Genomic DNA, 13,172 nt, shown 5'->3' with positions numbered 1-13,172 from the left:
CTTAGAAAAGCAATTGGCACTCTAACCAACCATTGAAGAATTTGAGAAAAATGATCTAGCCTTTGCAAGAATCCATACGCGAGAAGATCTTACGTTTTCTCAACACTCATCAATGTAAGCAAAACTTAACATACATTTCAACTGCAAAATTTTCTACTTTCTTAACATGTCTTACTACATAGTTTTATAACATATTTCAAACATATATATAACTTATAGACTCCACTACAAAACCAAGATCAAGCACTGAGAGAAAAAATGATGGACAACCATTTTCCAGAAGTAATAAAAAACAGATATATCCATTTCCCAGTCAACCACGACAACCATTGGACAATTGTGGTCTTTAACAATGCTGATGGGATATGGAGACACTATGACTCTTTGAGACCAGCAAAAGATTACCACAATAAGCACTTTGAAATTGCAAAGGAAATTGTAAGTTAAATAAAATTTCCTACTTAGTTCCATTCCTTTAAAAACATCTCAACTCATCACTATAACTAACAAAAACACCCACTAACTATTTTGTAGCAACAACATCAACTCAGATGAAATAAAGCATTACTCAGCAATCAAGGAAATATGTTATCATCTCAAGAGTGCGAGACAGTAATTGCATCAATTGAGGAATGCCCACAACAAAACCCACACTCGTAAGATACAAAATCAATAAACTAATATTCCAATATGCTAAATTTTACAGTTTTACCTAACTAATTAACTTCATCTAAAACTTTCCAGGAATGATTATGTAATCGCCGTCTGTAATATTATCAACCAATATATCAACTGACAACCTATGCAGAAATCACTTTGACCAACTGAGTGGGTCAAATTTCGAGCAGAAATCGTCAGTCAATTCGTCAATTATGAAATCCGATCTTGGCAACTCGAGCACTACCAAATGTTAACAAAACATACCAAATCATAGAAACAATGAACAAACTTCTTGACAATACAAATATTCAAGTGAACATATCTTTGTACTTTTCTTTCTTTCTTTTTTTTTTTCTTTTTTTTCTTTTTAAACATGTGACAAGTACTTTATATACTTTTGGGAATGATCTTCTTCTGATTATTATGGTGAAAATGATTGTTGTCATTGATGTTATTGTTGCTCTTCTTCTTGTTATTATTATTGTGCTTGTACTTCTGATTGTTTGTGTACTTGTTTGTGGTTGCATATATTTTCATACAGTAAAGGTTATTTATAATAATTTTTCAAATTGTAAAATTATGTAGTTTCATCAGGTTGTTTCTAATAATTCTTAAAACTGCAAAATTATGCAGTTTCATCAGGTTGTTTCTTATAATTCTTCAAACTGCAAAATTATACAGTTTCATTACTCAAACAAAATTTATGCTACCCAATTATGCATCCAATTTCATGACTTAACAAATAGATGAACTACATTTCAAAATTGAAAATTAAATTCCAAAATTTTACAGTTTTCTCGCTATAAAATATGAAATAAATTAATCATGTAGTAAAACTGCATTTCAATATTATACAGTTTCAATAAGAAAATTTTAACAACCTTCTGTGCATTCCATAAAAATAAAACCAACCAAACCCACAAAAAAAATAACAATAAAAAACAAAACAAAACAGTTACAAAACAACTTCAATAACTAAAAAACACATCAAAAAACAAAAAAACAATTCATTCAACTTTATTCATTACTTCCATAATACCAAGTATCACATTTTTTATTATCATAATTCCTCAAATTCAAATACAAATCCAAAAGAATAGACTGTGGCCTCATATAGCAGCCTTGCACGTCTTCTTATTGTGATTCCCATATTTCAAGCACCTCCCACACTTGATTTGCTTCACATTCTCACTCCTAGAAGGTATCCTCTTTTTCTTGTTCCGCCCAGGCTGCTTCTTCGTTATAGGAGGTTTGATGATCGAACTACTGGTACCATCAAAGTCAAATCTTTCACTTGAAGGCACTGGATAAATAGATTCCTTGTATGACTCTCTAAAACAATCTACATGAAAAAAGGGATCAATGAAATCATACACATCTCTACCACTATTACGCAAAGCATGCACAGCATGACAACAAGGAAAACAATTCAATTGTATTCATGGCAAGAACAAGTCTGTCTACCAATATCAACATAAAAAGAAATAGAAGAATGAACCTCAAGCACAGTATCACTAGCAACAATCACATCCCAAGACTTAGCTAGCTCCAAAGAGTCCACCAACTTCTTTTCCATAACAGGACACAATTTCGTAGTCCATCTTTTAGATTCAGCTCTTCTATTCGACAATTGAGTCATGATTTGAACCCTAATCATATCAACCATACAAGTAATAGGCAACTCACGGGCCCCACCAATCCAATTATTATAAGACTCGGCAGTATTAAATGACATCCCACCATATCGTTTCCCTCTAAAAAATGCATTCGCCCACTTATCATTTTGCAAACCATCCAACATACTATCAACTCTATCATTCCTAGCAATACGCCTCAATTTCTCCATATAACGTTGGAAAAAAGCAACAGTTGGCGCATAAGCACATTTAACTAATATTTTCATCAAACTCAGCTTATAGTTAGTACGAAGTCCCACCAATTTGTCAATCAAATTTCTCTTCAAATGATTCAAGCAAAATGCATGATGTGCATTGGAAAAAACCACTGAAAGAGCGTCTAGCAATCCATGTTGGCGGTCTGACACAAAGGTCAATCTCCGGCCTGAACCAACACCCTTTAACAACTGACTTAAGAACCACATCCAATTATCTTGATTTTCAGCGTCAACAATCGCAAAAGCCAAAGGAAACAGACCTGCAAACAACATGACATCAAACTGCAAAAATTAGCAGACTCACAATACAATAACACACTGACAAACCAAACCTATACTAAGGGGTTGTTTGGGATGTCCTAAATAAGTGCACTTTTTGTCTTTTTAGACTAAAAAGTTGAGGTTGAAAATATGAATGTTTGGATTAATTTTTTGACTTTTTATGAAAAAAAATATGTATTAAAAAATTGTATAAATTAATGTGTAGGGGAAAATTAGTATTGGGAGTTGTGTAGCCGTAATTGTTGACTTTTGGTGAATAGTGATAACTTTTTAACTTTTTGAATAACTTTTTACATTTTTGACTTTTTTGAGACTTCTCAAACTTGGCCTAACTGCAAATAAATACATACCTTGATTACCATCCTTTGATGTTGTTGCAAGCAAATGCCCCTTGTAACGCCCTTTCAAGAATGTACCATTGACAAACAACAACGGACGACAAAATTGAAAGCCATACAAACATCCATGAAATGCCACAAACAACCTCTGAAAACACCCACCACTTTCATCCACATCTAATTCAAACACACTTCCCGGATTCGTTCTCATAGTCGTCTCAAGGTACCATCGAAGTTGGTCAAAAGAAGTTGCAAAATCACCAAACAACCCACCTCTTGCCTTATCAACTCCTAACCATGCAACCCGATAAGAAATATCTATACCATATTGCTTCTTCAACTCTTTTTAACTTCAATAGGACGAGTTAACGGATTATCACTAATATCATTTTGCACAATATCAGACACAAGTCTAGAACCAACCATTTTGCTACAAGATCTACGAGCCACAACCCCACAAGTATGCACATTATTCAACTTCATTATAAAAAAAATACCAGAATTCATCAACACCTTTCCATGCACAAACCATTTACAACCCGTAGACGACTTCATCATACATTCAGCAGTTACTCTTGTTGCATCGTTCTTCAAATAATTCATTGCAAAACCACACTCAACTGCATACTTAGCCAATGCAATGCGGAACGCCGGCACTCCACCTTCAAATTCTTGACCAACACTATGTATAATCCCCTTCCAACTAGCAGACAACAAAACTCTCTTTGGTTCTGGATAAAAACTAGGCAACAAACCACCAAAATCATCACAATCGTTAACCAAAGAACTCTCATCAATTACAGAATCAATCCTACAAGAATTACCATCATCAACCTCCACAATTCTCTTATCACCCACAACAACATCAACAACATGACAACCACTACCACTTACCATTGACAGCATATTCCACAAATCATCATCACATTCAACAATACAATTAGAATATCTAGCAATAGAGAAAAACAAACAAAAGTGACCAACACTCAACTCCTTGAACTTCGCACATATTTTCTCAACAACTTCATCATAACTACATCCCTCACTAATCTTAATAGTAGCACAACAATTACTGTATTTGCACATTAACATGAAACATCTCTCCATACTACAAAATCACAAACCAACAAACAATTGTTCACAGATTCCAAACTGCAAAATTATACAGTTACAACATATCAGTACCAACACTACACAATTCACAATTCAAAACTGCAAAATTATACACTTACAACATATCAGTGTCAAAACACCAGAATTCACAATTCCAAACTACAACTTCAAAACACATTACACTATATAACAAACAAAATCAACAAAATCAAAATCATTACACTATATCACATATAAAAATAAAATAAAATAAATATCAAACAAACAAAATTTATCACAAAACAAAGAACTAAAACAACATTGTCAAACACAAACCAGAGATCACGCAAATTTGCTTATCTATATATACATACATATATGTATACAAACACAAAGATATATATATATATATATATATGTATGTATTGACAGATACATACATACACATACATATATGTATCGACAGATACAAACCAGATACACAAAGAAAGAGAGAGAGAGAACGTATGCAGAGATCGCCTGTACACAGAGATTCAGATCGCACAACCAAATCCACCTCACAACACAATGAGATCGACCACACAACACAATGAGATCGCCATAACGAAGAGAAATTGAGATCGCAGAGACTAAGATTTGATTTTCTTTTTTGAACGGAGCAAAAATTTGATTTTTCATGTATATATAGATCTCAAAACAAAGGGTAATACAGTCATTTACAAAATACGAAAATAAAAAACGGGACCTCTGGGTATAAAACTTAAAAACTATGGACTTATTAATCTATTAAAAATATATTGGGATTAGAAGGGAAATAGATCCCCTACATAGGACTACATAGTAATTCCCATCTTTAAATAAAAAATAAACCTCAAAAAAGTCAATATAATTTTAGAAAAAAAAAATGTTATAAGCCTTAAATTTTCTACCAAATAAATGATAATAAAACATTTAATCATTTATTTAATAAAAAACTTAATATGTCTGACATTACTCTTACCCGTTATATTATAATCTGCAAAATCTCTCAGAAGACTTTAAAGTTTGAAAAATGGAGAAGATGAAGAGATATGGATTTGAGACAAGTAAAGGCAATAGTGAAGGAATCAAAAGGTGGAATCATTGAAAAGAAAGAAACCCTAACTTGCAACGATTTATTAGATGGAGGAGGAAAAGGAGGAAACAACATGATGCCAAATGCAAATGCAGTGGATTCATCTAATGCCCTTCAACTCTTCCTTGATCACATCCCCATCAGCTCCATCCCCAGCATCAACAACTCATCCACCGGTATGTGTAATGTATGACCCACTTTTATATAATACTTTTAAATCTCAACGTTTAGGCTGTGGTTATAAATTTGGAAATGGAAAATGTGTAAAAATTAGGTGAAATTATATTTCACATACTTTTTTCTTTTCTTTTTAAATCTCTTCTTAAATTCATGATCAAATAGATTTGGTAAGAGATTTGAAAAGAAAAAGTAAAAATTTGTGTGAAATGCCTTTTTAAATCCTTTCTTCCCAAATTCAAGAGCAAAACACATCATAAATTTGGATAGAAAACGAATAAAAATTTTAACGTATATATTTCATTCTCTTTGGAAAAAATAGATAATTTTTTTATAAGGATAAAGTAATCGAAAAGAAATAAAAATAATACGAAAAAATAAATCTTTTTATGAGATTACAATGAAACAGAAAATGTGTACACAATCATTACATCATAGGTTTTTACTTGTACCTATCACAGAACAACTTGTACCCTCTATATTTTGGCAATTTTTTTTTTTCTTATCCACTGACGAGTAATTTCTAACTTTTTAAGTGATTGTCTCAACGTAATTTACGTTCACGGACCGTGATCCAATTTCACTATAATGTAGAGTTTAAATAATTACAAATAACACAAAGAAAGACCTGAAATTGAACAAACTTCTTCGAAGAGAAGCTGAAGAAGACACCAAAAAAGTGAACCAAACTGAAACAGAAACAGAGAACCTTCGAAGTAGCAGAAATGTACCAATCAGTCCTTTGAAGCTGCTAGAAAGCATTCCAAATAGTAAGCAAATTTAGCAAAGTTCTAACCCCAAGTCTTAGACTAATAACAGCCACCAACGTGGATACACAACACTACTAAAGATAAATCCACAGGGAATCGAAGTATATAGCAGGGGAAATTCTATCGTACACATTCCTTTTTGTGTCTTTACCTATTATATTGTTAGTTATGTCATTATTTTGGTTATGATCAGAGTTGTTTGGTTATAAGGTATTTTGGTTATAACTTTATTTATTTATTTATTTATTTTTAGTTATAACTCCTATAGGATTGAGTATTGCCATTTGTGATAATTAAACTCACAAATGACATAATTTGCATATAATACACACCATTTTGAGGGTAGTGACTATCATTTTATTGGGTTTATTACCCCTCATATCCCTAAATTATCGCTAAATTGTTTATTTAGTTTCTGAATTATTAATTGAGTTTACTAAGTTCCAAAAGTATATAAATCAAAGTTTATGTAGTTCTTAAATTATCGATTAAATCTATTAAGTTCTTAAAATATTTAATTCAAACATATTTAGTTCATGAAAGAACTATAAAATTAAAATATAAGTTCATAAATATTATAAATTAGAAAAAGTCCCTATCTAATTAAAATTTTATTTCAAAAAAACTTAGATTATTATTATTATTATTATTATTATTATTATTTATTTATTTATTTATTTATTTTTTGGTCTTTGATAAGTGGGCACGTTGGTTTTTCTGGTGATTTTTTTTTTCTTTTTTATAAGGATAAGGGTAATTATTATAGTATTTTCTTAAATATATTCTAAAATGGCTATGTGCTTGCCTTTATCTAATATTATGTCAATCATATTCTGTCAAACTCATTTGAAATCATGTGTGCTTTGTGAAATATCACTAGTTTTTCTCATATATATATATATGCAAAGATATCCCAATAGAATAAGAATGGGAAATGTGACAAGAGTGCTTCTATATATTATCTGGAGAATTTTATCTTTTTTTTTACTGGTCAACGAATGTTTGATTTATTCTTAATACATTTGACTACAATGAAAGTTATTGGCCAGCATAGTGCAAAAATATCAAGATTTAGTTGTTGAATTCATACTCATCCATATGTATTTACTTGTTTCAAATGTTGGGTTCAAATATTATGGATGATTAAGATTTTTTTATTTTTATTTTTTAATTGTTAATACTTATTGCAACTTTTAACTTGTGCAAGTCTTGCAGCTCAAAACCAAGTATTGTTTGGGAGATGCAATTCGTTTGTTGTATGAGAAGAATGTGTTTGGTGCTCCCATAGTTGATGACTTACATACAGACATGGATAGGGACCCAGATATCACCAGCCATAAACTTTTGGATCGCTATATTGGTTTCGTTGATTTTGCTAGAATGCTTCTTTGGTCTCTTGAGGTAACTTTGTCATGACCTGAACCCGCCCCTATAGATTAAGGTCATAATTGGCTAGTAATCATGAGATTACCTACGGCCTCAAACCTGATCAAGCATGTTTCAATAGAAATAAGGGTCAAAGCGGAAGCAGGTTTAAAAATTTTGTCCAATGAGCTGTGCTTACATGGGAAATAAAAGGCATTTCCCATATACTTGATAATAACTCACACCACATACCAAAAGTTTACATCTTGTACATCCATGATCATTTGAACATATAGTCAGCTATACCAAAAAGAAAGCTTATAAACATAAATGGTCTATCATGACCAACGGAAGTAGCAAAAGATCATAAACAAAGCCTCATGCGTGAGGCACTTGGGCTGACTCCACAAAACTCGGGTTCCTTTCTTAAACTTCACTAAGGCTGGGGTTGAACGTCCCTTTGCTCACCTACATACATATAAATAAGAGTGAGCTAACGCCCAGTGAATAATACCAAAGTAAAGGGTCATATGAATGAGATTCATATTAAGTACATCGAACCCGTGAATTTCATATACAAACGGCCTTAGGCGTATTCTGTGTTTTTGTTGTACATGTCAAACAGCCTTGGGCCCCTTTTAGATCCTTAGCAAACATATTAAACGGCCTTGGGCCCATTGTATAACTTGTCAGATTCATTAAACGGCCTTTGGCTCAATTCAAACATTTCAAATGTGTCAAATGGCCTTGGGCCCAGTATTTTCATATTCATATTTATGCGCATTTCATATTCGTGATCGTGATCACCCTTTTCATTCAAACGGCCTTTGCCCTATTACATTCATATTCAAGTGGCCTTTGGCCCATCATAATATTCAAACGGTAGAATTCTCATTCGTAATATAAAATCACAAGATCAGAAAACTTACACGTGAGCTTTATTTAAAAATAGCATATATGAACATATCTTTACTAAAGTATTACTCACAGTGTTCCGTTGATAGATTTGCCCTTGTGCTTGATCCTACACATTTCATAACACATTGGGTCACAAGTAATTCAATTTGTTCTTAACTTGTTCAATTCTCTTAGGCTTCTTTCTTACTCTTTAATCCATTTATAATGCATAATGCATACCTAAGAGTGCTTAAAAGTAGAAAAGAACGGAAAGTAGAACATGAAATAGCTTTTCAAAATTTTCTAAAACAAGGTTTCTCGCTCGAGCGTAGCTTTGCTCGCTCGAGCGGACTCCTTTGGTCTGTTGAAGTACTAGTTGCTTCATTTTTACGCTTGAGCATAACTCTGCTCGCTCGAACCAAGATGTGAGTGGTTGCTCAAGCGCAACTCTTCTTGCTCAAGCGGACCTCAATGTCTGCAAAACTTCTGGTTTCCTTCATTCTTCGCTCGAGCGAAGAAGTCGATTTCTGGGTTTTCCAACAAGCTATTTGAGCTTCAAAACATGACTCCATATGGTGTAATTTTCATGATATGGCCTATATGGCAACCATACAACCTCTAACATGATATAAATGTCAACTTCACAAGATTTAAAGTTCAAATTCCCGTGAATTCATCACATAAGTTCAATTATATTAAATTTATTTTCATAATTTCAAGACTCATGCAAACAAACCTTATACCTTCTTGGATCTTTCATGCATGTGAAGTGTAGCTTCTATTTTCATCTCAAATTGCATAGTTGATGCTCAAACTCATGAGGTTCAACAAAATTATGCATGTATGTATGATTTGGTGCCGTATTCTTCATGTTCCAAAAGTCATCTTCCAAATACAAACATGAATACTTAGAATCAAGTTTCATACTATGGTAATTCTTACATGCATGTATTAAATGACGCTCAAATCAACATGAACTATATGTTTCATTCTCAAATATGCAAATTCATGGCAATCTCTTACATTCATGTGTGTATTGACTTCAAATTCATCATATTCATCTTAAATCTTGGTCTTAGCTTCATATTATCTTTGAATTCACTTAATTATTTGAGTTCAATTACTCACCTAGAAGCTCCAATTTTCCCAAATATAGTTAAGTCTTGAGCTAATCCAGTTAGTTCTTGAATTCCTTTGCAAAATCTTCAATGTTGAGCCCTTCCTCTCTCTAAATTCAGCTCACTCTCTCTCTAAAGTGTCTATTTCAAATTTTTGAGCTCACAAGAATGAATATAAGTGTAATTAGGCTCTTATATATGCTTGCCTAATCAAACTTGATTAAGGCTAAGTAATTGTGCTTAATTTAATCAACTCAATCTAATTATTTTGATCCGAATCATTTTTTAATTAAATTTCACTGTAGGTTCTAAAAATCACGCTAAGCACAAAAATACAGTCAATTTCACTTTCTGACGCCTCTACGACTTTCAATTTAAATTCTATGGTAGAAAATAAAACACATTTTCCTACGTTGAACAGATAGGAATTCAAACACACACATAATCATATAAGTAGCACTCAAAATCGTATTAAGCACATAACCACAATCAAAATTAAGATTAATTAACATAACATGGGATAGGGTTATCACAAACTTGGTTCCCACAAACGCAAATTTCGCCAAATAGATGATGTTGATGATCACAATTGATACTTTCATAATTAAATATTGAAAGATGGATTAAGTTCTCTTAAAATTATCTTTTATAGGAATGTGAAAAAATCGGTACTCACACCAAAGACGAGAGCAGCAGTGGAATCTTCTCCATGTTAGAACACAATCCTCACATTGCTCAAACTAAGGTGTATTTTTCCTTCGCTTAGACTTCGTTTGTTAAAGCATCATTAACAAAGTCTACTAAAGAATGAATAACATTCATATGTATATATTAATATACTTGATGAATAGATTGGTGAGCTAGCAAAGTCATTCATTTGGGATCCCTTTTTTCCCGTGCATTTGGATGATACACTATTCCATGTTCTGTTGCTTCTTTCCAAGCACTAGCTACAATCTGTGCCTGTTACCGAGCAATCTAGAGCTAAGGTCATTGGTTTTGTCACACAGGTAGTTCAGCTAAACAACTTTATAAGCTTGCTAATTTGTAGGGCCGTTCATAGATCGGATTGGTCTGGTTTTTTAGTAAACCAGGAAACAAACCAATCCCTATAGTTCTGAAAAAAATTAGAACCATACTTGACCCATTGAGCCTATGTAATCCAACTAGAACTAAACTGTAGAAACCAATTAGATTCTATGCTTGTATAAATTTTATATAATATGAGTATGGTATATACTATATGTTTTGTAATAGTAAAGAAATTAACAACAATCAATGTAGTTGATTTAGTCAAACCTTGTCAATTCCACAGTCAAGATTGGTATTCAAATCTTGTTAGCTATTTATACACACATGTTTTTACTTGTTACAAAAATATTTAAAAATAATAATTGGATTGATTTACTGGTTCCATCCAATTTTTTCTGGACACCTATATTATTTTTAAAGCAAATGGAGTATGAAATCCTCGTTTGTTTTCCTTTTTCCGCTGAACATTTGTTGTTTGCTTCTGGTAGAATGCAGTAATCCAATTGCTCCTTCAATCAAGTGGACTAGAGTGGTTCGATAGCATTGCAGACAAGGCTCTGTCTGAGTTTTGGTTGAAACCAAGCTTATTTTGTAATGAAAATTCTAGAATATTTATATGTAGTGGCTGCCACACATGTTCTTAACTCATTCAATTCATCTTTCTTCTCTGTCTAGCTTTGAAAATGGCGATCGTGCTATTTTGGTATATGAAGACCAAAGCATCACAAAGACGATGCAAGTTTTGTGGGAAAACCAAATAGGTGTAGTTGCAGTTGTACAACGGGAAACTAAAAGGCTTATCGGCTGTGTGAGGAATGGTGATTTTCATCTTCTACTAGACAATAATGATGTGTTTAACAACATAAAGTAAAGTTGTGTTTGGTAGAGTTTTCTAGCTATGATTTGAGAGTATGAGTTGTATTTTGAGTTTATGAGTTTTGGAATTATGTTTTGAGTGTAGAAAATTTGTTTGGTGAATGAGTTTTGAATTGAGTTAGGAATTTTTGATGTGACATATGATATCTGATACAAAAATTTATAACTCATAACTAAATATACAACTTAAAAATCTATTAAAACCTCATAAATTTTTTTAAAAAATTCAAAAATATTTTTTTATTAAAAATATAAAAAAAAAAACACACTAGTGCAAAAAAAAAAAAATTAAAAAAAAAAAAATTGGCACTATAGAGGTCAACCGGCTGGACATCCAATAGGCTAAATTTCAAAATTTAAAAGCCTGTCTGGAACGAGTTTTCAAAACAGGAGGTGAAATTAACTTTCCAAAGCTCAAACCAAACATCATACTAGAGTATAAAGGTGGAACTATAATTTCAAAACACTTCCAAACACAGCCTCAATTTTTCTCTTTATCTTTTTATACGTATTTTCATAAAAAGTTAAAAAACCAACTACAATATCTACTTGAGTGGTGCTACATCCCTTAATATATCACCTCTATTTTGACATCTAATGAGGTGGAAGAGATAAGAAATAGAGACAGATAGAGAGAGGAAGGACGATAAGTGAGGAGTGAGATCCATTTCATATCATTAGGGGTGTATTAGAGGTACTCAATTAGAACTTCCAAGCATTTTTCTATCCACTTCCCAAAACAACCTTCAATGGTATTTACCCATAATAAATAAATAAAGCATTTGTTTTTTGGTATATAAAAAAGGACGTTCCGTGGAGGTGTCATATAAAAAAGGACCTTCAACATTATTTACCCAAAATAAATAAGTCTCTTCCATTTTACTCTCCTTCATTCTTTGCTTTCTTAGGCCAAGTCATGAGATTGCAAATGGAATTGTACGAGTCATTGATGGTTATAACTTTTGCTTCTCCCTCTGGCGAACAAAGCAAACGGAGCTCTATTCTCTCCCTCCGAATCCACCCAACCAAACAGGCCTAATAGTATCCGACTTTTACCCAATTCTACAACATTACACAAAAGAGGATTTATGAGATGAAGCATGGAAAGCTGCATAAGAATACACAAACAAAGAATTTGGGTTGGGTTTAGGTTATTTGGTTTAAGTGAAACCAAGAAAAGGTGTAGAGAAAATTGAAGAGGAAGCCATTGAAGCCATTTTGGTGTTTCGCCATGGTGGTCGCCATCGGTGTCTGATCTCCTTTGTTCTCTGTCGGCGTCTATTTTGTTTTGTTTTGTTTTTTGTTTTTTTGTTGAGGCCCTCCATTACCGTAGGGAAATTCCCTCCAAAGGATCCGAACGCTCCTCCTTGGGCCCAAAATCTTAAATAAATAAAAAAATACCGGTCTCCTTTGTTCTCTACCAGCGTCTATTTTGTTTTGTTTTTATTTTGTTTTTTGTTTTTTTATTTTGTTTTGTTTTGTTTTATTTTTTTATTTTTTATTTTTTGTTGAGGCTCCTCATCACCGTAGGAAAATTCCCTCAAGAGGATCCGAGCG

At 32.6% G+C, this 13,172-nt stretch overlaps 2 protein-coding genes across 2 annotated transcripts; one reads left to right on the top strand and one right to left on the bottom strand.

Annotated features, from left to right (window-relative positions):
- Positions 1–1,769: 1,769 nt before the first annotated feature.
- Positions 1,770–3,385, bottom strand: LOC114311944 (uncharacterized). Its single transcript, XM_082918279.1, has 4 exons — positions 3,187–3,385; positions 2,749–2,814; positions 2,176–2,550; positions 1,770–2,002 (listed from the first exon to the last, which is right to left on the bottom strand). The coding sequence occupies exons 1-4, from the start codon at positions 3,383–3,385 to the stop codon at positions 1,770–1,772; spliced, it is 873 nt and encodes a 290-aa protein (XP_082774405.1).
- A 1,951-nt stretch (positions 3,386–5,336) lies between these two features.
- LOC114311931 (SNF1-related protein kinase regulatory subunit gamma-1-like) lies at positions 5,337–11,610 on the top strand. Its single transcript, XM_082918278.1, has 6 exons — positions 5,337–5,556; positions 6,521–6,537; positions 7,543–7,728; positions 10,360–10,452; positions 11,228–11,310; positions 11,415–11,610. Exons 1-6 carry the CDS (start codon positions 5,337–5,339, stop codon positions 11,608–11,610), a joined length of 795 nt encoding a protein of 264 aa, XP_082774404.1.
- Positions 11,611–13,172: the final 1,562 nt, after the last annotated feature.

Source organism: Camellia sinensis, chromosome 3 (genome assembly GCF_055761805.1).
Source record: "Camellia sinensis isolate YWXY chromosome 3, ASM5576180v1, whole genome shotgun sequence".
Taxonomy (NCBI): Eukaryota; Viridiplantae; Streptophyta; class Magnoliopsida; order Ericales; family Theaceae; genus Camellia; species Camellia sinensis.
The sequence above is the reverse complement of the archived record's forward strand: the minus strand, read 5'-3'. Positions and strand labels throughout refer to the sequence as shown.